At 53.7% G+C, this 24,960-nt stretch overlaps 3 protein-coding genes across 7 annotated transcripts; 2 read left to right on the forward strand and 1 right to left on the reverse strand.

Annotated features, from left to right (window-relative positions):
* Window positions 1-2,880: 2,880 nt before the first annotated feature.
* Window positions 2,881-9,336, forward strand: GLA (galactosidase alpha). Its single transcript, XM_071758294.1, has 7 exons — window positions 2,881-3,200; window positions 3,355-3,529; window positions 3,699-3,876; window positions 5,339-5,430; window positions 6,355-6,516; window positions 6,973-7,170; window positions 7,385-9,336. The coding sequence occupies exons 1-7, from the start codon at window positions 3,031-3,033 to the stop codon at window positions 7,646-7,648; spliced, it is 1,239 nt and encodes a 412-aa protein (XP_071614395.1). The 5' UTR covers window positions 2,881-3,030; the 3' UTR covers window positions 7,649-9,336.
* A 1,086-nt stretch (window positions 9,337-10,422) lies between these two features.
* Window positions 10,423-12,808, reverse strand: RPL36A (ribosomal protein L36a). 2 transcript variants are annotated; one of them, XM_071758296.1, is made up of 5 exons: window positions 12,728-12,808; window positions 12,298-12,403; window positions 11,985-12,052; window positions 10,572-10,694; window positions 10,423-10,489 (listed from the first exon to the last, which is right to left on the reverse strand). In XM_071758296.1, the coding sequence occupies exons 1-5, from the start codon at window positions 12,728-12,730 to the stop codon at window positions 10,469-10,471; spliced, it is 321 nt and encodes a 106-aa protein (XP_071614397.1). In that variant the 5' UTR covers window positions 12,731-12,808; the 3' UTR covers window positions 10,423-10,468. The 2 variants fall into 2 exon arrangements, with proteins under 2 accessions (XP_071614397.1, XP_071614396.1); XM_071758295.1 differs by lacking the exon at window positions 12,728-12,808 and adding an exon at window positions 12,611-12,721.
* A 125-nt stretch (window positions 12,809-12,933) lies between these two features.
* On the forward strand, window positions 12,934-24,936 carry BTK (Bruton tyrosine kinase). 4 transcript variants are annotated; one of them, XM_071758293.1, is made up of 19 exons: window positions 12,934-13,344; window positions 15,758-15,940; window positions 16,119-16,217; window positions 16,471-16,539; window positions 17,076-17,157; window positions 18,726-18,854; window positions 18,952-19,019; window positions 20,066-20,247; window positions 20,555-20,617; window positions 20,882-20,936; window positions 21,258-21,340; window positions 21,445-21,572; window positions 21,713-21,787; window positions 22,133-22,304; window positions 22,576-22,792; window positions 23,448-23,512; window positions 24,032-24,150; window positions 24,278-24,435; window positions 24,568-24,936. In XM_071758293.1, the coding sequence occupies exons 2-19, from the start codon at window positions 15,800-15,802 to the stop codon at window positions 24,637-24,639; spliced, it is 1,977 nt and encodes a 658-aa protein (XP_071614394.1). In that variant the 5' UTR covers window positions 12,934-13,344; window positions 15,758-15,799; the 3' UTR covers window positions 24,640-24,936. The 4 variants fall into 4 exon arrangements, with proteins under 4 accessions (XP_071614394.1, XP_071614392.1, XP_071614390.1 ...); XM_071758291.1 differs by lacking the exons at window positions 24,032-24,150; window positions 24,278-24,435; window positions 24,568-24,936 and adding an exon at window positions 14,511-14,592 and having other exon boundaries at window positions 23,448-24,024; XM_071758289.1 differs by lacking the exons at window positions 24,032-24,150; window positions 24,278-24,435; window positions 24,568-24,936 and having other exon boundaries at window positions 23,448-24,024.
* Window positions 24,937-24,960: the final 24 nt, after the last annotated feature.

The following is a 24,960-nucleotide window of genomic DNA, read 5'->3' on the forward strand; positions in this document are numbered from 1 at the left end:
GCCACTGAGACACCCACACAGCTGCCCTCCAGCAGGTCCATCACATCGTGGGGACAGTGACAGGCTGGGGGTGATGAACCCCACACCTTCCCACAGGTCTCAGCATGGCCAGTGGCCAGCCCAGATGGCTCAGTCCCCCAGCAAGGCCATAGCCTTTCAGACTGAATTGGTTTTCCATTTCCTGACCCTGAGGATGTGCATTGAGGATGTGCATCCCAGGCACCACAGGAAGCAGTGGTGGGCACAAGACCAACATTCATGGCCAAGTTAATTGTTCATTTAAATGGAAGTTGATGGAGTTATAACAAGTTAATGGGACTCCCAGACAGTAAAATGAACATCACTGGCACCGACAGCTTCTCTACAACCTGCCAAGTGCATGCCGAGGGCTGGGCACCCACAGGCACAGAGGTTCAGGGCAGCACAGCCCCTCACCAGCCCCAAGGGCTCCCTCAGGCACCTGTGTGGGGCTGAGAAAATGTGCCCTTAGCCAGGAACTGCCACAGCTCCTGCTATGCCAACCACAGAGGACTTGGTTCTGCTGAAACACATGCTGAAGCCACTGCACATGATGGCATCAGGCCCCATCTCTCCCCAGGTCCCTCAGGTCCCCCATCCTGGAGCTGCCTTGTGGTGACACCAACTACCAGAGGTTTAGCAATCCATTCTCTCTGGATGGACTGATGCCTGCAGGACAGTGTGTCCCCTGCTATTTGGGACACTAGCTACAGAGTCAGGTGAGCTCAATGCAGCAAGAACAGGCAACTGACCTGCTGGAACTCTGTGCCCTTTGCACATTGCCCAGGCAATTTTAAAGAAAATAAGCTTCAAAGTCAGCCAGCCACTCCTGAGTGGTCCAGGGCTGCTTCTTACAGATGGGGAAACCGATGCATGAGAAAAATGCCAGGAGCTGGATTGGTAGCATGCCCTGCTGGGATGTGGCAATGCCACAATGCACAGGGCCCTTGAAGGACCACAGATTTGCTGTGATCAGCCCCATGAGGGCAGGATCCTTCCACTACAGGAAAGGTCTGGGTGTGGGGCACCCAGGCATTGTGAATCTGCTGGCACCCCAGCCCCCAGGCACAGTTCTGCCAGAACAATCCCCTGGACAGAGAAATCCCAGGAGCCCAGGGGCACTTTGCCCTCCAGCATGCCCTTCCCATCTGAGCTGCAGCATCCCACCACAGCCAGACACCTCTGCCCATTCAGAGTGCCCTGCCAAACCCCCATGTCCTCACAGTCACATCTACCTTCATGGCATCACTTTGAGACCAAGCCTGCACTGCTCAGGGTGAGGCAGCCAGCACAGCCAGGCCATGGGGGCCACATGCTCCCCATCCCAAGGGGACTCCAGGGGCAGGCAGGACACCTAGGAAGGGGTAGTGAAGAAAGGCTGAAGCCCCGAAAGAATCAGGATCAGTCCTGCAGTGCTCCCAAGCCCTAGGAGCATGGGATAACTACCCGGCTCCAGGCTGTGGTTTCACACAAGAAAAAACAAAGCAATGAGGTTTTTCAACCCTCAAAGTGGCTCGCTTTGTCCGACTTGGAGAAAGCTCTGCGCTTCAGCCCTCAAGGAGCAGTGAGAGGAGCTCGGCGCTAAACAAGGCACAATTATCAAGCCAGGGGCTCTGAAGAGCTTTTGTTCCCTGAATGAGGCAGAGCAGGGATGGGGGAGGATGCCACAGAGCGGGGCTGGGAGGCCACCTAGCGAGATGCACCCAGAGCACAGCACAGCACCATCAGCCCTACAGCAGCCCCATCCTGCTCCCCTTCTCCTGCGGTGCCGAGGCCCATGAAGAGAGCTCCAGTGGGGTTCAGGGGCTGATCCAGCACTGGTGGAAGACATACAAGCTGAAGGTGTGTGTGAGTGGGAAGATCCTGCTCCTCGTTTCCCATTTCCTGCTGTTCACACTACTACCTTGGCAGTGAGAGCCTCCCTGCCCCCCCTCATCCTCCAGCAGGACGAGAGTCAGCAGTGCTCGCAGCCGTGTGACTCCTGCAAAAGCAGGGATTAAATGTGGGGCTTATCTCAGAGACACTGACTGGGATGCAGCTTCTCCCCCTTTATAGCTGACTCCTGCTGACACCAGCACCCGCCCTCCTAGAGGTTCTTGTCTCACCTCTCATCAGGCTGATTTAACTGGTGCAAATGGGGCAATGCCCAGTGACCATGATTTAAGTTTCATGGCTGAAGAGAGGCCTTAATTTTTGAGTGTAAAGATCTGGGTGGGGACAGGCAGCTCAGGCAGAGACAGGCTGGATCCAGCTCTTCAGGGATCCCCACAAGAAGGCAGAATAGCAGCAGTTTGGCCATTTCCCACACTACGTGTAAGTCTTGCCAGTGCTGGTCCAGCCCTGGGCCTCACTCTGATCCTTGGATCCCTGCAAAAGCCAGGCTCTGTATAGACCCCATTTCTCTTCACTTCTTTCCCAACCTACAGCACCATAAATCACACCAAACTCGTAGTGGAGACCCTGCCAGCTCCACAGCACTGCCAAGGTACCAAACACCCATTGCCCCGCAGAGCCAGGACAGGCAAGCTGCAAGATGCTGGCTAGAGAAATGTTTTAACACCAAATGTCTCCTTCATCAGTGCTGGACAAGCCGTGACAAAGAGCAGTAGTGCTCAAGGTAAGGGGCAAACTGAGGAAGATGAGCGCAGTGGTGTGGCTCAGGCGGGTGAAGGAATCCAGGCAGGTTTAGAACGAGTGGTGACAGAAGAAAGAAAACGGGGGGAATAAGGCACTTTGAGGAGGAAGGTGTCAGAGCGCTCTCTGAGGAGCTGCTCACAGGTTTTGAGACAGGAACTTAACCGGACCGGCCCCGACGTCCCCCAGCGGACACGGGGCGAACCGTACCACGAGAGACCCTGCCCGGACAGGCCCCGCCCCCGCCCGCTCTTCCGGGCACGTGAGCAGCCCCCTTGGTGCCGCCCGCTCCCCGGGGTGGCCGGAGGGGCGGTACCGGCACCGGTACCGGGGTTACGCTGTCGGGCAGCTCAGGGTCGCGGCTGCTCGGCGGTGGCCATGGCAGCGGGTGCGCCCCGGTTACTGGGATGGGCCCTGGCGGCGGCGGCGCTGTCGGCGGGAGTGGCGCTGGACAACGGGCTGGCGCGGAGCCCGCCGATGGGCTGGCTGCACTGGGAGCGATTCCTCTGCACCACCGACTGCGCCGCCGAACCGCGACGATGCGTCAGGTACCGGCAGCGGCGGCGGCCGGGAGTGCCCCGGGGCCCGGTCTAGGGTTGGGGCTGGGGGGAAGGGGCCCTAGGGCTTGCCGTGTCGGTGCTAGAAATGAGGCGGCTGCGTTGTCTGCTTTGTTTCCTGGTCGTGCTGCCTCCCGGTGCCCAGCGAGCGGCTCTTCGTGGAGATGGCCGACGTGATGGCTGCTGAGGGCTGGAGGGACGCGGGCTACGAGTTCGTCTGCATCGATGACTGTTGGATGGCCCCAACGCGGGATGAACACGGCAGGCTCCAAGCTGACCCAAAACGGTTCCCCAGCGGGATCCGCAAGCTGGCCGATTATGTGAGTGCCACCAGGCGCGGTGCGGGGCAGTGGTGACAGACAGGTGGGGACCCGAGCAGGGCAGGAGAGGGAAGGGAAGGGTCAGGTTGCTGCTATGCGAAGGCCCTGACTGCCAGAGTAGGGGTTTTTGCTGCCCCATCCCCATTTCTTTTTCTTTTTGCAAGCACAGGTCCACTCCAAGGGGCTGAAGCTGGGAATCTACAGTGATGTCGGGACCAAGACTTGTGCTGGCTTCCCTGGCAGTTACAACCACTATGATGTGGATGCCCAAACGTTTGCCTCCTGGGGTGTGGACCTGCTGAAGTTTGATGGCTGCAACTCTGGCACGCTGGAGCTGCTGGCAGAAGGTGTGTATAGACTCAAGGCAGCACAGTGCCATGGGGTGAGAATATTGTGCAGGCAGCAGCAATTCTGGGCCCAGGGTGGGCTCCAGGGAATTGTTTTCCCTTGAGCTCATTTAAGGGGTTTGCTTACCAAAGCAGGTACGAGACTCACTAAAGTAGTGGGTGTTGCTGTCCCAAGAGTTTTTACCTGTTCAACCTCCTGGAGCTTCCACTGGTGCACACAGCTTGAAAAAACAGCTTTCTCACTACTTCAGCATGAGATGTCATGTCCAGCATGGAAAGAGTTAGTGTGCACTCTCTTGGCTCTCTTCTGCAATGCCTTTACTGGAGACCTTAAAGCATTTCGCACCCTTAATTGCTTTGGTGGGGCCATGTCAATCAGTTTGAACCCAGAACAGATTGTGTCAGCTGTAAAACAGGCTTTTCTCTTTTTTTTCTTTTTTTTTTTTTTCTGTTTCTTTTAATAGAAAAAAAAAAAAAACCCTAAGCAAATTCTGGCATGAAAATCCTACAAGGGTTTTTATTTTGTAGCATGCCAGTGTAAGTCCCAGTTTGGAAGTTATTTTCATACAGGTTGGCAAGTCAGCAGCTGAATTCTCAGTAGCCCAGGGGGCTTGGCTGCAGACCCTCGGCAAGCACAAGCAAACCAAGTACCACAGGAGCAGAGTTGTGGGAAGAAAGATGCAACTTTGAAGGTAGTTTTCTCCTCTTGCTGCTGGCACAGTGAGCACTATGGTGTTTGGCAGCAAGAATCCTGTATGTAGTCTGGGCTCTGCCTGCCAGGGAGAACCTGCCCAAGTCACAATGCCATCTAAGCCAGCTGGTGGGATATATGCCAGCTTCCACAACCAGGAGCACAGCTCAGCACCCTAAGTGACAGTGGAGCTAAAAGCTCTTGTATGTGTAACCCAGATACAACACCATTGTATTAAAACAGTTCCAGGGGAGAGATCAACCTTTTTGTTCCCTCTCTGCTGTTTAAAAGGGACATAACAGGGCTGTCTGGAGACAAGGACAGGAAAAATCTACTGCTTTTGCATTCCTGCCTAGTCTATATGGCGCAAATGCCTCTTAAGAACATATTCTTGCAACCCATCAAAGCTGTACCCAGCAGCCTGATAAATACCAGCTTGTATTTCCCAGGTATCTAGAGGAAAAAATTCCACACAGCAGAACCACAGCCTCTTCCCATGGCTGTGTGTACAAAGAGATCAGCAGTCCCACAGCAATAAATGAACCTGCTCATGACCTGTGGCAAAGCTGTGAAGAAGCTCAGCTGTCCTTGGGAGGCTGGAGACTGGTGGCAGACTATAAGCACCTTTGTCCTTGCTGTGGTGTTTCAGCCACAGTAATGTGTTCAGCCTTGACTTTGCAAGAGTTGCACTGAAGCCTGAATGTGAGACATTGGATTAATACCTTTGTTTGACCAAGGAGGTTGTGTAATGTCTCTGTTCTCTTCCTTTAGGTTACAGACACATGTCTCTGGCCCTGAACAAAACTGGAAGGAGCATTGTGTACTCCTGTGAATGGCCATTCTACTTAAGGCCTGTGCAGCAGGTAAGGAGTGTTTCTCAAGGCTTACCCTGGGGCTGAAAGTGGGAAGAACAGAAAAGCATTAAGACTGCAAAACAGCCTCCTGAGAGATCTGCTGCTCTCTGGTCTGACAGAGAACAAGACTGTTTATTGGAGGAAAGGACTCCTTCCTCTAGACTGTGTAAGTATACTTGAGGCAAGTCATTACTCTGCTGCAGAGAATTCAGCAGGATCCTGCAGCATGAAGGCACAGCCCACCTGAAGCATGCCAAAGAAACACCCATCTGCTTTCTGTCTCCAAGGAAGCAACAAAACACTACCAGTGCAGCACATAACTAGTGGATAGATAGGTGTTGCTCCTCCTGGACACAGAGTGCTGCAGACTTAGCCTCACAGTAGCCTCTAGGGACCAGAAGAGAGATTTTAGGGCAGCCTATTTAATAGGAATTCTCCGTATCATTTACTGACAGATGTCTGCCAGCCAGGGTCCATGACCAACATGTTTCTCTCCACCCATAGCTGGCTTCCTGTGCCACAGGATGGAATGCTGACATTCCCTCCCCCTGAGAGTTAAATGGCATTAGTCACTGAAGGAAGTAAGCCCAAGAAATGGCAGTAATTTCTGGGATGTCACAGTTTACTGTTTACTACTAGGGCCCCATATCACCTTCAGTCAAATAGCCCTCAAAAGAATTTTTTAACAGAGCTAGGTGGCCACAGTGATTCTCCCAAAGGAAGCAATAGCCTCGTCTAGAGCAAGGCAGAGTGGAATCACTGGGCACAAGGCATCCTAGGGAAGCAACATGCACTAGGTCATTCAGATAGCTGGTGACAAAAGGTTTTATCTTAGTTGTCCCCCAGGTTATCCCTGCTACAGTCTAGTGTTGTATGCAGCCTTGTTCTCTTACAGCCAGGCTCTCTGGCTAATCACATTAATTGTTTTGACAGCCCAATTACACAGAGATCAAAGAGTACTGCAATTACTGGAGGAACTTTTTTGATGTCTATGATTCCTGGAGCAGCATCAAGAGTATCTTGGACTGGACAGCACTTCACCAGGAGAGCATTGTGAAGATAGCTGGGCCAGGGGGCTGGAATGATCCTGACATGGCAAGTAGAGCAACACCAACCACCTGTGCAGCACCATCAAAAAAATCCTTTCCTTGGCAATAGGCTGAGAAGGATGGGGAGGGAGAGAATCAGGATAGAAATATTAAGCAAAAGGGCTCTGTGGAGTCCCTAGGATCAGGAACTTGATGAGGGGGTCCCTGGCTGGAAAGGGAAAGAGAGCTACAGCTACAGACACTACTGAGGAAGCACTGTTTCTGTCTATTGAAGCCAGCTAAGGATCCTTCTTTACCTCCACCAGTGGGTCATCCTAAATTGCCCCACTAGTCATCCCTTGCCTTTCCAAACCAGCTGGTCCTGCTGCTGGTGCTCAGTCTATCTAACCAATCCCTATAGGGGCCCCACCCTCAGCATCCTGTCTTTTACAGGGACAGGATGGTGTCACAATTTCTTCTCAGCTGGCAGGGTTACCAGGCCTTATTTGTTTTCTTGCCACAGCTGGTGATTGGAAACTTTGGGCTGAGCTGGGACCAGGCAGTGACTCAGATGGCAATGTGGGCTATTATGGCAGCTCCCCTCTTCATGTCCAATGACCTGCGGCACATAAGTCCTGAAGCCAAGTGGCTGCTCCAGAACAAAGAAGTGATTGCCATCAACCAGGATCTGCTGGGCAAGCAGGGATACCGAATCACCAAGGTATGGCAGGGCAGAGCCTGGTGGTGTGGGACACAGGCAGACAGCCCAGAAAATGGGACTGTGGGGACATAGGGCATAGAGGGGTGCTGAGGGTTTGGGAACAGGAGCCCAGTGAGCCCACTTGTTCCTGAAGTCTGCTTAAGCAGACAGACAAACTGACTGTCAGTTCTGCCTTCCGTAACACAAACCCTGAGTTTTATTTTCTCCTTGACAGGACAAGAACTTTGAGCTGTGGGAGCGGCCCCTGTCTGGCCGAGCCTACGCTGTGGCAGTGCTGAACCAGCAGGAGATTGGGGGACCTCAGAACTTCACCTTCTCCCTCACCTTCCTTGGCAATGGGCTTGCCTGCAACCCAGCATGTTCCATCCAGCAGGTCCTACCAGCCAGCAGGGACTGGGGAGTTTACAGCTGGGTCTCATCTCTGAGTGTGGAGGTGAACCCAACAGGCACCGTGCTGCTGAAAGTAGTGGCAGTATAGAAGGCACAATGAGAATCTTTCAGTAAGACTCAGACTCTATTTCCTTAAGAAGCCTTTCTCCTTTCAATCAGGGTGACTTTGTTCTCTCCTCAGGCGTTCAGTGGACTCAGACTGAGCCTTCAGCCAAATGTGACAAGTAATACCCATTATTCCATCACCAAGAGGTAACAGAGAAAGGGGTGCTGCTTCTCTTCTGTTTACCCTTTCTCTGGCATCTCACCTAACTGAGGGGCTGTAACTCCTGTTAATGCCCACTGCCACTACCAGTCAAATAAATGCAAAGCCTATATCCAGCATCTTAGAGCATTTCAGGGACAATAAGGAAACACCCTGGCTCCCTTGCTCTGCCAGACTGGGGGACACAGACCGAAACCAAAGCTGCTTTATTCCCTGAAGAAACCAAACAATATCTGAGTGGGGACATCTACCTTCTAACAACTCAGGGACTGGCCTAACTCACTGCATCTCTTAGCAACTGCTTTCTTGACAGTTGCCTGCTTAGTGTAAATGTGATTGTTATGCCTTAGGATTGAACTTCTCAGGGTTTCTCCTTACCACAGGAGTCTTCCTCTTACCAGTGGTTGTCATCACTTCCCTTTAGGTGCCAGTTCCCTTTCTAACTTAATGAGGTCACTGGGTTCCTGTTCCTCAGTGCCTCCCAGAAATACCTGCATGTTTGCTTCCCACTGCTGGCACTATTAGAACCAAAATACCAGGTTGGAAGAGACCTCTGGTCCAAACTTTCATAGCACAAGCACAGTCTAGAGAAGATGGCCCAGCACCCTGTCCAGATAAATCTTTATAAAGTGTCCAGTGTTAGGGAGTTCCCCACTTCCCCAGTGAATAATTTCTTCATGATCAATTGAAATCTCCCCAGGAGTAATTTGTACCTCAGTAGTTTTTCTTAGGACTCCTTGTACAAAGTTTCCATTTTCATAGTCACCCACCAACTACTGGAACATAGCAATGAGGTCTCCCCTAAGCCTCTTCTAAAGGCTCAGCAAACCAAACTCAGCCCTTCCTTGTCCTGGAGGCTTCCTGGGCCCCCGTTTATCTTTGTGGCCCTTCTCTGGACCCTCTCCACATGTTTTTTTGTGTAGCAGGGAACAAAACCATACACAGTATTCCAGGTTTGGCCTGACAAGGCTGAAGAGTGGGATAACAGCTTTGTCTCTGCTGGTGGTGACCCCACTTCGTGTTCACTTTGCCACAGCAGCACATTTTTCCCTCATACTGACCCACCAGGTCCCTTTTCATAACAGCTGCTCCTCAGTCTGTGCTGCACTCCTGAATTATGTTTCCCCAGGTGCAAGATCCTGCATTTGTCCTTGTTGAACTCCATATGGTTCTTGGTGGCCCACTCTTCCAGCCTACACAGATCTTCCTGCAAGGTGCTCCCTTTCCTGCTCAGATTGGTATCAGCGACCTTGAACAGGATACTTGATCCCATCATCCAGACCATTTATGAAAATATTAAACAGCACTGGATTTAGGTTGCATAATACAGGATTCCTCTGAGACAGGAGACTGATACTTAATCACACAACCATCATGTGCATCTTCTCTTCTATAATAATCCAGATATTTGTTCTTAAGCACTGTGATTAAAATTTCCCTTAAAATGCTAAGCTCTTAGTTACTGTACAACATGGTATTGGAAATTAAATCAGGTTTTAGAAAACAGGCAAGTTTGTCCCACTCACCAAGTTCTTATGAAATTTGTCATAATTACTACGAACAGCTCTCAGTAAAGCTGACTCTCTGGAGTCAGACAGTCCATCTCACAATGGCCAAGGCAGCTGCTGTGAACACCTCAAGCAGCAGGAGTTTGGAAATGCCATTCACACCAGCCAGTACTAAGCAAAAATACAAGTTGTGTTACTGTTCAGTAACGGAGCATTTAATCCCTGTGAAGATCTAAAGAGGCATTTCTCCATCTTCCAGCTCAACCACCACAAGAAAAGTAACTTTTAGGAGTACCTGTGTGCTCCCAGCAGCTGTGGGCTTCATACTCAGGCATCACACTGCTGCCTGACGTGGATGATCCCATCAGAGCTCAGGGGAGGCTGTCCTGTAATGCACCTTGCTCTCTGCACTGCCCAGAATTCCTCATTTGAAACATCAGGGTTTGCTCTGGCTTCCTCTTTAATGAAGAGGAGGTGCCAGCAGCAGTCAGACAGGGAAGCTGAGGGCTGTAACACCAGCACTCTGTGTCACAGCCTGCAGCTGGCATGAAGCTGTCCCTCTCCTGTCCCCAAGTGACTGTAACAGCCACTGCAGACAGGTGGCAGCTGAGCTGCAGCACAGTCACCAGCACCAGCAGCACAGGTGATGCACCCTCAGATAAGAACAGTGGCACTGAACCTGGGTGCTGCTCCAGGGCTTTTGCTCATGCACGGCCCCCAGGACAGTTCAACTGTTCCCTGTCTGTAACAGAGCCCACAGCCAAACACACGGGCTGGTCAGGCCCATTTGGGTTTCTCTGGTCCCTGTTGTGTTGGGATCATTGCAATGGAAGCTCATAAGCAAACCTGGAGAAAAGCACCAGTGCAGTGTTCATACAGAAAAGCCACTGGTGCAAAAAATCCTGACCTGAGGCTCTACATACATTCTAAACCACTTCTTGGTAATGCAGTAAGGAGATGCCAGCCATTAAGAGGGTTTTTTTCAAAAGCCCTTCTGTTTGCTGACTGAGCAGCTTCCCAACACCTTCCTGCTGGGCTGATGGACTTGGGAGTCCCACCCCACCAACAAGAACCACAAACCCAAACAGATCACTTCCAAATACTTTATTATGGTCCATAACGAGCAGGATGGAGCTTAGAACTGGATCACCTGGCCCTGTAAGAAGGAAGAGAAAGTGGAGGTTTATTAACCACTGATTGTCACTGCCCTTTCTCAGAAACTCAGGGTACAAACATACCTTTCTCTTCTTGTCTCCTCCCAGTTCAAAGTGTTTGCACCTCTTAATTGCCAGCATCCTCTTGGACCTGCAGTTGGGCTCCACACACTCCAGCCTCAGCACAATCTTCTTCGTGGTCTTAGCCTGAGAGGCAAGGAGCACAGCAATGAACACAATCTCCAGATTAATTCCTGCTCTCAGGAAAAGCTTGTCTCCTGACTGCTGCTTGGCAGAAGTTCATCACAAACACCTGGAAGCAGCATGACTGACACCTTTCCCAAAAGGAGCAACACTATGTGCCCAGTGCAGACCCACAGCTACTCAGAAGTCACATGAAACCTAAAAGAGTACAGAAAGAAGTCTTCAAAGCTTCCAGGCTACTGCAGCAGCTGGACAGAGCTGTAACCACCACGTGAAAGTGTCAGCAACTCATCCCTGTAATGCTGACAGGGAAGGAACAGAACTGAGGGTAGCATTATACACTGTGAGAGCAGTACAGCTGTGCTGTGGACCCTGCCTGCAGAAGCATTTTCTGCAAGGTACACCCATTTTCCTGGCAGAAATCAGGCAGAAACTGCTCCCTCGTTTTATTTCTTGCTGAGAGACTTCCCAAACGTCTCCAGAAGAACACCAGGGTTTATCACCAACAAGCCAAGCAGCTCTGTAAGGGTAACTGAACAGTTCACACTGAAACTTGTAACAAATCAGCCCATTGGGTTCTGCCCCACCCCCATATCAGTCCCTGGCAGGAGGTACAGAGAGAAAGGATGGTGCAAGACACAGTAAAAGCAGTTTCTGCAGCTGCAGAATGCACTGCTGCCTTGAGACTCAGGAAAGGCCTAACACAGCAGCTCTCATGTACTGGCTCAGTGATAGGAACTTCCCTGGAAACAGCAGACTGCAAGAAAACTGTGTCGTGTTCTGTGGTACCACAGGAGTTGCACATGGGAAAAAAAAAAAAAAAAAAACAACAAATCCTTTAATCATTCAGTGTCAGGGAAGGCAGCCTCACTATGCACAGGGCAACACGACAGAAAGTTTCAGTGATTAACTATTGAAACTACTTCAAGAACATCAGGAAAACAAGCAGCAGGCTCTTTCCTTTACTGTACTCTTCCCCTTTGGCAAGTTATGAGGAAAACACTGCTCTAATTTAAAACATGACTTCCAGTAAGATCCTGCTCCCCTACAGCACTGTGTCCATACAGAATCTGCTCTGCAAAGACATGCTATGCCACTCCTGCAAAAAAGCAGCATGTACATGAGACAGGAGCAGTGGGAAAATGAGTGGATGGGGAGCTGTGTGTGGCACAGAGTTGCCATGCAGCTTCAGCAAAGAGCCACAAGGCTGCCAAGAGGCTGGAGTGTCTCCCTTCAGCTGGGCACGTGAATTGCCAAAAGGCTTCAGGTCCTCCCTCCAGAAGCAGCACTCACCTTCTTACGGAAGATGGGCTTTGTCTGGCCCCCATAACCACTCTGCTTCCTGTCATAGCGTCTTTTTCCTACAGGAAGAAACAGCTGCAGTTTAGGCAACAACTCAAGACATGCCAGAAGCACAATCGGCACTTACCAAACCCCAGTGCACCTCAGGCTGCATCTGCACGACCGATGAGAACCAATCCCTCCCTTCTCCCACAGCCAGAGCCCGACCCACAACCAACACCCTGGCGCGGGCCATGTCCACCCGGGCCCCACGCAGCTTTCCCCGGGCCGTGCCCCAGAGTCTCCGGATCGCAGCCGTCCCTACCCTGGGCGTAGAGGGACTCCTTCCCCTTTTTGTACTGGGTGACTTTGTGCGGCTGGTGCTTGCCACACTTCTTGCAGTAGGTCCGACGGGTTTTCGGGACGTTCACCTGGAAAAACAGGACAAAAGTCAGCCCAGCACAGCCGGGAGCCGCGCAGTAAGCTACAAACACACCACGCCGCACTCCAAGGGGTCTGTGTGGGGCTCGCTCCGGCGCTTCCAGGCGCATTCCGGACGCCCTTCCTCTCCCCTCGGGACCTCCAGCGCTCCCATCCTGGGCCTACCGCCTCCGTCTCGCCCCCCTCCCCTCTTCTACCCGCCAGCCAAGCGCCCATAGCAGCGGCGGGCGTCTTGGGAGCACGGAAAGAGCCTCCCGCAGGACGGATGGCAACAGATGCAGCCAGGCCCACATCCCGCTGCCACCGACACCCACCATCTTGCCGGCTGCGGCCCGAAGAGAAGCGGCACCCCGGAACCGGAAGGATGTGGCAGCGGGGAACCATAGAGAAGAGGTGAGCAGGGAAGGCGAGGGACCCGTCAGGCACTGGAGGCGCAGCGCCCCCTCCCGGTGGGAGGGAAGCGGGGCGGGGGTGTCCAGCGCGGGGTTTGCGGGGTTGGGGCTGCGAAGAGGGGGTGGTGCGGGAGGTGAGGGTGTGCGGGATGCAGAGTGTGTGGGATGCGGGGAGTCGAAGCAAGCCGCCAGCAGCACCACGGCGCTGCCCCCCGCCTTTCCCACAGCCGGACCCCACGTCCCTGCCCCACGCACGGGGCACCGTGTCCTGGCCTCTGCCCGCTCCGTGCGGGACGCGCCGTGCCCGAAGCCCTGGCGGCCCCATGGAAGAGGCCCGGCTGTCTTCAGGAGGAAACACAGCTGCTGCTTTTGAGTCAGAAACCAAAAAAAAGGGGAACAGAAAGGGTGGGGTTGGCTGGGTCTGTCCTTCCGCCCTGCCAGGCTGACCCTCTCTGCCTCCACGCATCGCCACCGGCACAGCCCACCCGACCCGCACGGCTGCGGGACAGCGGCTGCCGGGGCAGCGGCAGGAGGGCTCGGTGAGTGCGCCGGGGCAGGGAGGGTCCAGGGGAACCGTGTCCCGGCACTGTGTGGAGCGAAGAGAGGTGCGAGGGTGGTGGTGACCTGGCTGCCATTAACATTGCCACGGGGAACCCACGGCAGCGGGAGGTGGGAGCTTCCATGCAGCGTCTGAGCACGGCCTCCCCTCTCTGCTTACCTCCACGGTGGGGCCAGGGGCCATGGTGCTTGCTGGGGGTGAGAGAACCATGCCAGGCACCGGCCACATGCTGCCAAGCCCCGGGTGAGCTGAGCTCAGCCTTCCCCTGCAGCCGGGACAGCTCTGAGCAGGCAGCAACCCACCGGGTGGGGACAGCGGCCACGGAGCTCCGTGGGCAGCAGGACAGGGTGGTGGGGTGATGTGTGGGTGCTAGGGGCTGCAGGGATGCATTGGAGCAGGTGGTGTGGTTGTGTATGGGTGCCAGGGACCCTTGCTGAACAGAAGCAAGGGTGATTTGTGGGTGCCAGGGGCTGCAGCAGAGCACAGGGTCAGGGGTGCTCCAGAGAAGAGAGTTGGGGCACTGACAGTGCCTTTGACCTCTCCTTGATTGTCCCTTGCTCGGGTTTGTTCCTAGGTTTGTTCCTAAGTTACTCCCATGCAGGAGATTCCCTCCTCTGAGCTTTCCACCCTTTATTTTGGCACCTTCCAGGCTACATCTAAAACATGGGGGCTTCAGAGTCTGTAATTCTCTGACATGCTGTTGCCCTTCCCACTTGCCCTGAGCATGCCAGCCCCCCCCACAGCAACCAGTGGGACAGGGAGGTTCAGCTCCTTAGCAGGGCATGGGCAGGGGCCAGAGAACCTGTGTGTGGGGTGGTGGCCCTGGGATCATGGCAGCACACAGCGTCGGGTGGCACAAGGTGATGGTGTCAGAGCTTGTTGTCCTGTGACAGTGGTAGGAAGTCCCATGAGCTGAGGGGTGACACACAGGACACACTTTCACACACCCACTTGCCACCTCTGCTGTCACAGCACAGCAGCATTGGCTGGCTGCAGGAATGAGTCTTGTGGGGCACCCATCACCCCAAAGGACAAACCTGGAGAGAGTAGGGCAGGTAGCAGTGCTGAGGAAAGGGATGCTGGTCTGGTGACAGGGTAACTGTGCCATGCAGAGCAGCCCTCTGAGATACTCATCCTCTCTGGCAGCACTGTCCCAGCAGACACAGTGAGGACGTGGCACCACCCCAGGGTGGCACTGGTGGTGGTGACCCAGCTGCTGTGACTCAAGGTAAAGCTTCTGGGGAACAAGCCCTGCACATGAAATGAACTGGAGCTCTACACAGCTTGTGTCTGTGCTGGGGGGGCAATGGGAGTCGTCCTGCTCTTGGGACACAGGACCAGCAGACACATTTTATAGCCAGAGAAACTGATGCATGGGGATACAGGTGGATGCTGAGGTCACTGACCCCCCCGACCACCTGCCCTGTCCCCAGCAAGGACCCCAGTTTCTTCCTCTCTAGTCCTTGATCAGCCATCGGAAGGATCTGATGACTTCTATTTTAATTTTCTTTTCTTTTTTTTTTTTTTTTTTTGTGGTTTCTTTGGTTTTTTGATTGTTTGTTTTTTGACTGTTTGATTTTGTTGGTGGTGGTGGTTGTTTTGTTGTTTTTTTTTAACCCACACAAACAATCCAAAAAGGCCAGAAACAGGAGCACCTCAATGGGAGGGAAGAGGGGACTCTGAGAGGGGGGAAGCCTGCTTGTCCCCACTCTGGCTATAACCACTGCAGTGGCACAGGGTCAGGATTACAGCAGTAGATCTGTGCTGGGAGGGTCTGGGCCCCACCAGTTGGTGGGGAGATGCTTCTGCTCCTGCCCTCAGGCTGGGGCTTGCCCTGGAGAGAGGCAGAGCAGGTGGGATCAGCTCGTGGCATCTCTGCATGGGCTGTAGATGGGCTGCCCATCCAGGTAGTGAAGGGCCCAACCCCTGACCCTGGACTACCTCTGCAGTCCCCGGCGCACTGGCAGTCAGCATGTCCCAGGATCAAAGTGCCTCCGATGTGGCAGGAGGAAACCTCCCACACAAACACAAACAAATGATGTTAGAGGGGCGGAGGGAGCCTCCTGGGTGGCTACGCTGCCTGTGGGCTCCTCCCTGGGGCCACGCTTCTTCAGCTGCCTGCACACCCGGGCCCCTCCAGCATCCAGCAGGAGCCAAAGCCAGCTGGGTCGTGGCTTGGTGCCCTGCCTGAGTGGCATCTGAGAGGAGACAGAAGAGGTCACATCCCAAATATGCCACACTGACCTTCCAGCTTAGCTCTGCAGCTGATCCCTTGGGGATCCCAGCACCTTGTGGCTGCCCCTCAAGCACGGGGGGAGTGCACCCAAGGAAGGTTGATCAGCGGGCAGGCTTTTGGGTGAGCAAGCATCGTGTCAGCTTTATCTTGCCCACAGCAACCCACTGAGCACAGCACAGGGGAGGCTGTGGGGACCACGATGGCCAGCGTCATCCTGGAGAGCATCTTCTTGAAGCGCTCACAGCAAAAGAAGAAAACATCTCCCCTCAATTTCAAGAAGCGTCTGTTCCTGCTGACAGAGAGCAAGCTGTCCTACTACGAGTATGACTTTGAGCGGGGGGTGAGTCTGCAGCCCCAGGGCTACAGGTGCTGTGCTGTGGCAGTGCCCGTGGGTCACCAGTTGTCCCTTGCCAGCAGGACACCCAGCCCAAGGAGTAGTTGGACAGGGATGGTGCTTGGCTTGAGTCTCCCTGCCTCTTCACCTTCACGATCACTCAGACCAACCTCGTTTCTTGCAGCGCCGGGGCAGTAAGAAGGGTTCAGTGGACATTGAGAAGATCACTTGTGTGGAGACAGTGGTGCCTGAAAACAACCCCCCGCCCGAGCGGCAGGTCCTGGTGAGGGAGGTCCTGAGGTTCCTGCTTGTCCCCTTGCTGGGCAAGTAGCAAGAGTTACCCTGTCCTGGGGTGGTGGGAATGGGCAACATCCCTGCTTGGCATGGAGGGCTCTGCATCTACAGCCCCTGCCATAGCATGGGTCCAGTTTGATGCAGGGCAGGGGGGCAGAGGGATGGCAAAGGCTGTGGTTCCTAGGGAAGATGCCAGCAGCTGAGCAGCAGGATGCCAGCATCCATCTCTGCCTCTTTTCCAGAGGAAAGGAGAGGATTGCAACAACATGGAGCAGATCTTGGTCATTGAACGGTTCCCCTTCCCCTTCCAGGTGAGTCCTCACTGCACCCACTTTGCTGGTTTGCTGTGTCTGGCTGCAGGTGCTGGGGGGAGGACCCCAGAGGGACCTGGGGCCAAACACAGAATGGCTGTCCTGGTGATACTCAGCTGCTTGGGAACACCCTGCTGCTGTCCATGCTGCCTGGGGCAGACAGTTGAGCCACTGTGAGTGCCAAGGAGTTGGGCAGCTCTATATAATGGGGCTGCTTAGGTGGAAACAGGCCTGCCACTTGCCTGGCTGATGCTGGAGGTGTGCAGTCTGATGGCTGCTCACTCAGCCCCCAGCCCAGGTGCCTGCCCCTGCTGGCACCCAGTGTGGGCCCTGACACTTTGAAAGTCAGAGAAGGAAGTGGAAAGTATTGGGGGAGAGGGCTTATTTATAACATCTCTGTCACGGTCCTGTGAGCACTGTGTGGGGCCAGCAAACAGCAGCACAGCTCGTGCTCTGCACTGGCTGCTCTGGGTGGCCACAAGCCTTGGCTCCCATCATCCTCCCCAGCCAGGACACTGAAGTGTGTGGTCCTGCAGGTGGTTTATGACGAGGGGCCCCTCTACATCTTCTCCCCGACAGAGGAGCTGCGCAAACGCTGGATCCATGAGTTGCAGAGCGGTGAGTTCAGGGGCTCTGTGGCTCCCTTGGAAAGCAAACACAAGTGATTGGCTTTGCGTGCAGCATGACCCAGAGCACCAGGCTTGTAGGTGCTCTCTGTCTCGTGGACATGTTATCCCATGTCTATGGAAGAGCAAGTGCTGATCAGAAACTCCTTTGGCGAGCACACTCACAAGGCCATGACCCACATGCATACTCCCAACATCCCTGAGCTGACATCAGCTGCTCCTGCATGGGAGAAGCAGACACTCACCTATTGCCCCCTCTAAATTCTACAACACCAAAACCACCTCGGCTGAAGCTCCTTTGCCCTCTCACAACCCTGATCCAAACTGGCCTAAGCAGGCTCAAAAGTTACTGAGTGCAAGAGGAAACAGCAGATGTGACCAAACAGCTGTACTGGCATGCAAGGCAACCTCCCCCCATGCTATAGAAATACAGATAAGAAGCCTGCTGGGGGCCAAGGGACATCTGTCCCATCCCACCCTGAGCCTTGCTCAGCACTTAACACTTGCTGTGCAGATGCTCTCTCTCTGAGCAGAGTGTGTGCTGCAGCACCACTGTGCAGGGGGGTTGGGGTGCTTGCAGTCAGTCAGATGAAATCTGCTCAAGCTGCTGTGTGTATCTCTTGGTGCCTGTGTATCTTTCAGTGGCTTTGTGCTGTTGAGGCGAGATTAGCTGCTCTGATTGACACAGGGAAGTTTGCCCAAGCGAGGCGGAAGCAGAGTAGGCTGATAATGAAGCCAGATATTTCATGACAGTCCAGCTGCCCTGCCTCGATAGGCAGCCAGCCCTCTCCCCACTTTCCTGCTATGGGAGGAGAGTTGCTGTGGCAGCTGAAGCCAGTGTAAAATTCATAGGGAAAAGGGGAGACAAAATGGTGGCCTTTTGCTTCCAGGATGCCCTTACCCTGCTCCACCAGAGAAGGGGCTCTCTCTGCCCTGTGGTGTCACTGTGAGCCAGCAATGTGCTGTGGTGTTGGTTGTCCCTCTAGGTGGAGAAGTACAAGGAAGCCAGTCAGCACCTGCCTGGGTTGGAGTGGTTTTACCAGCAAGGGAAATCTGAGCAGGGAGGGATGTGTAGCAGTGCCCTGCTCTCCCTGTTGACAGGCCAGGCACAGCACTGCCCTCCCTCCACACTTCTGAAAAAAACAGGGTTCAAAAGAGCTGCAAACCATGGGTATCAGCAGCCCGGGGGATTCTGTTTCAGCTGGCAGGAGGGCTGGTTACAGCAGGACCTGTCTCTCCACGCATGCTCGTGCCACTTTGCAGAGCTGCTGAAAAGCTTTGATCAAATCTGAGAGGGAAGCTCTCAGGCCCTCTCTGAGCTAGGAGTTTTGGGGCACAGGAGTTTTGGGGCACAGGGTTTGCATAGCTGCAGCACCAGCATGAGTGATCAGCTGAGGAAAGCCCAAGCAGTAGGGCCACACGTGACTGTGTATCAGTAACATAGCAGAGGGTGAAACGATCTAGTGAGGCTGATCATCTGCATTCCAGGAGCAGAGAGCTTTCCACTGTGGGCTGGGGATGCAGCCCCATGTCACACACCTCTCCCTTCCTCTACCACAGTGATCCAGTACAACAGTGACCTGGTACAGAAGTATCACCCCTGTTTCTGGATCGATGGCCAGTACCTGTGCTGCTCTCAGACAGCCAAGAATGCCATGGGCTGCCAAATTCTCGAGAGCAGGAATGGCAGTAAGACAACGGGCACCCTCCCCTTGCTCCAGGCCCTGGAGACCAACACTGTATGAAGCCAGGTAGCTCTTACCTCAGTCTCTTTTCTGTTCTGAAGGTTTAAAAGTTGGGCAGTCACATCGCAAGAAGAAGAAGCCTCTTCCCCCAACTCCTGAGGAGGACCAGGTGGGGGCCAGCATCAGCCTGTGGGTTTGCTCCAGGATATTTAAGAAAAGGTCTACCTGGGAAAAGCCAATACAAACAGGGCATTGCTCAGATGTACAGGCCAGGGGTCTGCTGTGGAGAGGGATGTCAAGATGATGCCCTAAGGGAGGAGGAGCTTGAACCAGGGTATGGAACCCAAAGGCCTGGAGAAAATCAAATGAGATTCTCCAGAAGGAGCTGGGAAGAGAGAGAAGCCCTCATATAGGGTGGGGGAGTCATGGGTTAAGCCAAAAGATAGAGTGGTGAGGCCACACCTCGAGTACTGTGTCCAGTTCTGGGCCCCTCAGTTTAAGAAGGATGTAGAGGCCCTGGAACAAGTCCAAAGGAGGGCAACCAGGCTGGTGAAGGGACTCGAGCACAGGCCCTATGGGGAGAGGCTGAGAGAGCTGGGGCTGTTCAGCCTGAAGAAGAGGAGGCTCAGGGGAGACCTCATTGCTGTCTACAACTACCTGAAAGGAGGATGTAGCGAGGTGGGAGCTGGACTCTTTTCACAGATGACCTCCAACAAGACAAGAGGACACAATCTTAAGTTGCGCCAGGGGAGGTTTAGATTAGATATTAGAAAGAATTTCTTCACGGAGAGGGTGATTAGGCAATGGAATGGACTGCCCGGTGAGGTGGTAGATTCTCCGTCCCTGGAGACATTTAAAAAAAGACTGGATGTGGCACTCAGTGCCATGGTCTAGCAACTGCTCCAGTGGGTCAAGGGTTGGACTAGATGATCTCTGAGGTCCCTTCCAACCCGGCTAATTCTATGATTCTATGATTCTATGAAAAACACTTTTTTTCAGGGTGGGTGTCCAAGGATGAAATGTTGCAATTAAAAGTGCTTGGGGGGTAGGGGAGAAGGGGGCTTGGTCTCCTGGTGGAGATCCATGTGAGAGCTGAGACAAATGCTGCACTGATGTGACCTGAGCCCACTGCCATGCCAGGCCTGGGGAGGGTCTCACCTGGGAAAGTGTCTGCCAGCCTCACCATGTCCCATGTTCTCCCTTGCTCTGGGGAAGATGGTGATGAAGCCCCTGCCCCCTGAACCAGTGCCTAACACAGCAAGTGAGATGAAAAAGGTGGTGGCCCTCTACAACTACCTGCCAATGAATGCACAGGACCTGCAACTGCAGAAGGGCAAGGAGTACTTCATTCTGGAAGAAAGCCACCTCCCCTGGTGGAAAGCTCGTGACAAGGATGGGTAAGAGCTCCCACTGCCCACAGCACTCACCCCTAACAGTGCCAAGTCACTAGTGGGGAAACACCTCCCCAGCATCAGGGCAGCTGGGACAGGAGGTCTGCCTGGCTGCAGGCTCCCACGTGGGATAGCACATGAGGAGGGTAAGGGGTACTGAAGCAGGCTGTCATATTGGCCATCCCCAAACATGAGCCCAGATGAGTATGCACCAAGATTTTTGAGCCCATTTCTACTAAGCCTTCTGGGACAGGCACCTGCTTTTCCCTCAGCCTCCTCCATCAGTGTGTGACCAGCCCCTTTTCTCCTGCAGGCGGGAAGGATATATCCCCAGCAACTATGTCACAGAAACTAGCAATTCCCTGGAGATCTTTGAGTGAGTAAGAGAAAGGGTGGGGATGTGGGAAGTTGCACTTGGTCAGAGACCTTTTGCATCCAGTTCTGTTAAACTACGCAGCCTGTGAGCCCAGCCTGACTGGGCCATTCTGCCTCTTGCACGCTTTTTGAGAGCCTCTGGCCCTGTGACAGCCATCCCTGCCCTCCTCTGAGCATCCCTCTGTCCTGGCTGGGCCAGGATCAGACAAGGATGGGGACAGCAGTGGCTGTAGTGATCTCCTTGATGGCTGTGTCACTGTTCCAGGTGGTACTCAAAGAATATCACTCGGAGCCAGGCGGAGCAGCTCCTGAAACAGGAGGTAAGTGTTGGCTCCTGACGCTGGGTCCTTTCTACACACCAGCTCTCCACGGGCTGCTGTCACATTGTGTCCAGCATGGGACCTGCCCTGGCTTGTGCTGGGAGGTGAATGTCCCTAATGGTCCCAGGAACCATCTCTACCCCAACGTGACCTCCTCCTGGCAATCCAGGAGGTGGCCCTCCAGGTGGGGACTGGGCCTTGGACTCTTCCCACTGTATTGCACCCTCTCCAGCCATGTTGTGATCTTCACACACCTTAGGTCTTGCCTGCTACAGTCATGGCTCTCCACAACCCCCGTGCCCTCTCCCCTTTCTGTTCTAGGGTAAGGATGGGGGCTTCATTGTCCGGGATTCCACCAGCAAGACAGGGAAATACACAGTCTCTGTCTATGCCAAGTCCTCTGTGTAAGCAGATCTGAGAACAGCTTGTTCCTACCTCAGAGAGCCCCTCCAGGCACCCCTCACCCTCTTTTCTCCCCGTAACACTGAACCCACTGTTGTCTCTCCAGAGACCCCCAAGGCACAGTCCGCCATTACGTTGTATGCTGCACCCCCCAGAATCAGTACTACCTGGCAGAAAAGCACCTGTTCAACACCATCCCAGAGCTCATCATGTACCATCAGCACAACTCTGCTGGTCAGTGTTAGGGGACAGAGTGAGTCTTTTTACTGATATATCAGTATCCTTACCTTCCTGCACTGAAGACCTCATCTTGTATTCATTGCTGGAAGGCAGCAGGTCAGTGTGGGGTGACAGTCTACCTTCTTGTGTTTCAGGGCTCATATCCAGACTGAAGTACCCTGTGACTCAATACCAGAAAAGTGCTCCGTGCACTGCTGGCCTTGGCTATGGTAAGCTGGCCTGGGCTACCTCTCAGTTGCCTACTTTCAGGGCCTGTCTTTACTGGCAGTAAATTTCTAGGGCTGGGATCCTGTCTGTCCCATGGCAATAGGGCTCACAGCCTTCCCAGGAATCACTTCCAAACCCTCAGTGGCCCTCTGGTGACAATACTGACCAAGAGACACACCACAAGATACTTTGCTCCCCATTCCCTGGAGGAATCAGATTTCGTGGACTTTTGGGGATGATTTTTCAGGCAGCACATGCTCATGAGCTATTATTTGGCTTGCTAGATCAGATGACTGGAAGCAGCATGCAGGGTGTCACCTACATTTTACTCACAATTTCTGCTCTAGGGTCGTGGGAGATTGACCCAAAGGATCTAACCTTCCTGAAGGAACTGGGGACGGGGCAGTTTGGTGTGGTGAAGTACGGGAAATGGAGAGGCCAGTACAGTGTTGCTGTCAAGATGATCAGGGAGGGCTCCATGTCAGAAGATGACTTTATTGATGAAGCCAAAGTCATGATGTAAGTGGTGAGCAGCCTGCAGGTCAGTGCTGGACATGCCTTGTCACAATGGCTGCACATCTGAGTGGTGTGGAGGGAGAGTCTTGGGCAGCTTCACACTGCAAAATGCATCTGAGAACCTACAGTCTTTGTGCTGATTCCCTGGTGAGCTTTTCCACCATTGTCTGGACCAGGAGCACTTTCCCTTCCCAGACACTCTTTAGTCACAGATGGTTTTTTTGCTCCTTGGCCTTCTATATGCTCAGAACTGCTCTTTTTGTCTCCAACACAGGAACCTGTCTCATGAGAAGCTTGTGCAGCTCTATGGTGTCTGCACCAAGCAGCGTCCCATCTTCATCATCACCGAGTACATGTCCAATGGCTGCCTCCTGAACTTCCTGAGGGAAACCTGGCGGCGGTTCCAGCCTGCTGAGCTGCTGAGGATGTGCAAGGATGTCTGTGAAGCTATGGAATACCTGGAATCCAAGCAGTTCCTGCACCGAGACTTGGTAGAGCTGAGGCTGAAGGACAAATCTCCAGCTCAGCAACAGCCACAGCATGTCCTAGACATGGTCCAGCTAGTTCATCAACATGAAGAGAGGCAGCTCTGCAGCACAGTCTGCAGGACATCCCTCTAAGCCTCCTTGCCCACCTGAGCATAGGCAGGATGCTCTAAAGTTATTGCCCTGCTGTGAGTTAGAGATTGCAGAAAAGGCGAAGACTAGGTAGTTTTCCAGGGGATGACAAATGTATCTGTGGCTGGGGCAGGCTTTGTGTCAGGCAGCACAGGCAGCATCACTGCCTGACAAATGAAAAGGGACCTCCGAACCCCCAGGAAATTCTGCAACTTCAGTTTGTCAGGCCTTGGGCTGGGTTTTCCAGCTTGCAGTCCTGTGAGGTGCCATACTGATCTCCTCCTGGTGCTGCTTTGTCCAGGCAAAATCCTGTTATGGACGTCAGTCCTCTGTAGATAAACAGGATGCCTGGAGGCTTCTCTGGCTGTCTTTGCTAAACACTTCATAGTTTGCCCCAGTCCAGGTGAATCTGTAGGACAAAGTGAGGCAGTGTTAATTTGGTGGGGGCAAGATGAAGTTCCAGGTGGTACAAGGAGGTGAGAGAGGTAGAAGCAGGTAGGAGTGACTGTCTTCATCTTTCCCTTCACAGGCTGCTCGCAACTGTTTGGTGAATGACCAAGGAATTGTGAAAGTGTCAGATTTTGGCCTTTCCAGGTCTGCTACATACATACATACATCTGTGTTACCTTCCTGTCTCAATCCCTCATTTCCTCCTTTAGTCTCTTCTGCTTTAGTCTTTCTCCCCTCTATGCTCCAGCTCTGCTTTTCCTCCATCTTCTGTCTTTCCCACTTCATGCATCTGGCTCTCTACTTGAGAGCTCTCTCTCTCTCATCTACCTTCTGTCTCTCTCCTTTCCACTATCCCTTTCTTATTTCCCCTGTCTCTTCCCCCCTCTCACTGATTCTTTTTTCCACCTGTAGTATCCTGGCTGCAGCTTTCTCTCCACATCTGCTCTTTGCTATGCTTCTGTTTTACCCTATCCCTTCCCCAATTTTGACTAACATATACTTTTTGCGAAGGGACATTTCTGACTGTTGAAACCCACTTGTACTGTGAAGTGCAACCTCTGGTCACTCTTAAGAGTTTTCATTTCCTTTTGGGCTATGTCAGTTGCATGGAGGAGTGAAATCTGAAATCCAGGACTGGCACCCTGATCCATGTGTCTGCTGCAGGTATGTTCTAGATGATGAGTATACAAGCTCCATGGGGTCAAAGTTTCCAGTGCGGTGGTCACCCCCTGAAGTGCTTCTGTACAGCAAGTTCAGCAGCAAGTCTGATGTTTGGGCTTTTGGTAAGAGTGGCATTAATGACTCAGAAATCAGGAGAGGGTGTCCCAACAACAGTGAACCCCTCTGCAAGCCAGCTTCAGGCACATGCAGTCCTGTGCTATGAACTGCCCCTGATTTTTCCTGTAACAGGAGTTCTGATGTGGGAAGTTTACTCTCTGGGAAAGATGCCTTATGAGAGGTTCAGCAACAGCGAGACAACAGAGCACGTTATCCAAGGTTTGCGTCTCTACCGGCCCCAGCTGGCCTCGGAGCAGATCTACACCATCATGTACAGCTGCTGGCGTGAGGTGAGTTGCTCTCAGCCTTGCGGATCACCCCGAGCTGCCCTGGGGAAACTGACACGGTTCTGTGGCTCCTCCGGGGTGTGTGGAGAGGTAGGGCAGGCAGCAGGCTCCAGCAGGGCTCCTCTCACACGGCAGAAAGCTGAGGAGCGCCCCACGTTCACCGCGCTGCTGGGGAGCATCCTGGACATCGCAGATAACGAGCCTTGACCCCGGGTTGTGCCGGTCTAGCCCGCTGACACCTGGCCCGGTATCGGTGGCCGGTATTACTGACCCACGGCCCGCCGGGATGGACCTGTGTCACCGGACGGTACCGCTGGCATGGACACGACACTGACCCCTGACCGCCGGCAAGTAGGGAACTGAGGGACGCTCAGGGCCGCCTCTGCAGCGCCTGTCACAGCCGGGGACAGAAGTGGCTGACGCTCAGCCGCGGGCAGCCCCGGTGCGGGCAGCCCCGCCGGGCCCCGCAGTGTTTGTGTACAATAAACGGATGGCACAGACACAGCCGCAGCCTCCGGAACCCACGGT

The sequence above is a fragment of the Heliangelus exortis genome, chromosome 14 (assembly GCF_036169615.1).
Source record: "Heliangelus exortis chromosome 14, bHelExo1.hap1, whole genome shotgun sequence".
NCBI lineage: Eukaryota > Metazoa > Chordata > Aves > Apodiformes > Trochilidae > Heliangelus > Heliangelus exortis.

Bases quoted from the DNA above. Each gene is read 5' to 3' on its own strand.
- GLA (XM_071758294.1), top strand. From the start codon at position 3,031: ATGGCAGCGGGTGCGCCCCGGTTACTGGGATGGGCCCTGGCGGCGGCG. The intron at 3,201-3,354 runs GTACCGGCAGCG...CCCGGTGCCCAG, and splicing joins GAACCGCGACGATGCGTCAG to CGAGCGGCTCTTCGTGGAGA. The intron at 5,431-6,354 runs GTAAGGAGTGTT...TTGTTTTGACAG, and splicing joins ACTTAAGGCCTGTGCAGCAG to CCCAATTACACAGAGATCAA.
- RPL36A (XM_071758295.1), bottom strand. From the start codon at position 12,706: ATGTGGGCCTGGCTGCATCTGTTGCCATCCGTCCTGCGGGAGGCTCTT. The intron at 12,404-12,610 runs GTAGAAGAGGGG...CTGTTTTTCCAG, and splicing joins TATGGGCGCTTGGCTGGCGG to GTGAACGTCCCGAAAACCCG. The intron at 10,695-11,984 runs GTGAGTGCTGCT...CTTGCCTCTCAG, and splicing joins AGCCCATCTTCCGTAAGAAG to GCTAAGACCACGAAGAAGAT.
- BTK (XM_071758291.1), top strand. From the start codon at position 15,800: ATGGCCAGCGTCATCCTGGAGAGCATCTTCTTGAAGCGCTCACAGCAA. The intron at 17,158-18,725 runs GTGAGTTCAGGG...CCTCTACCACAG, and splicing joins GATCCATGAGTTGCAGAGCG to TGATCCAGTACAACAGTGAC. The intron at 21,788-22,132 runs GTAAGCTGGCCT...TTTCTGCTCTAG, and splicing joins CACTGCTGGCCTTGGCTATG to GGTCGTGGGAGATTGACCCA.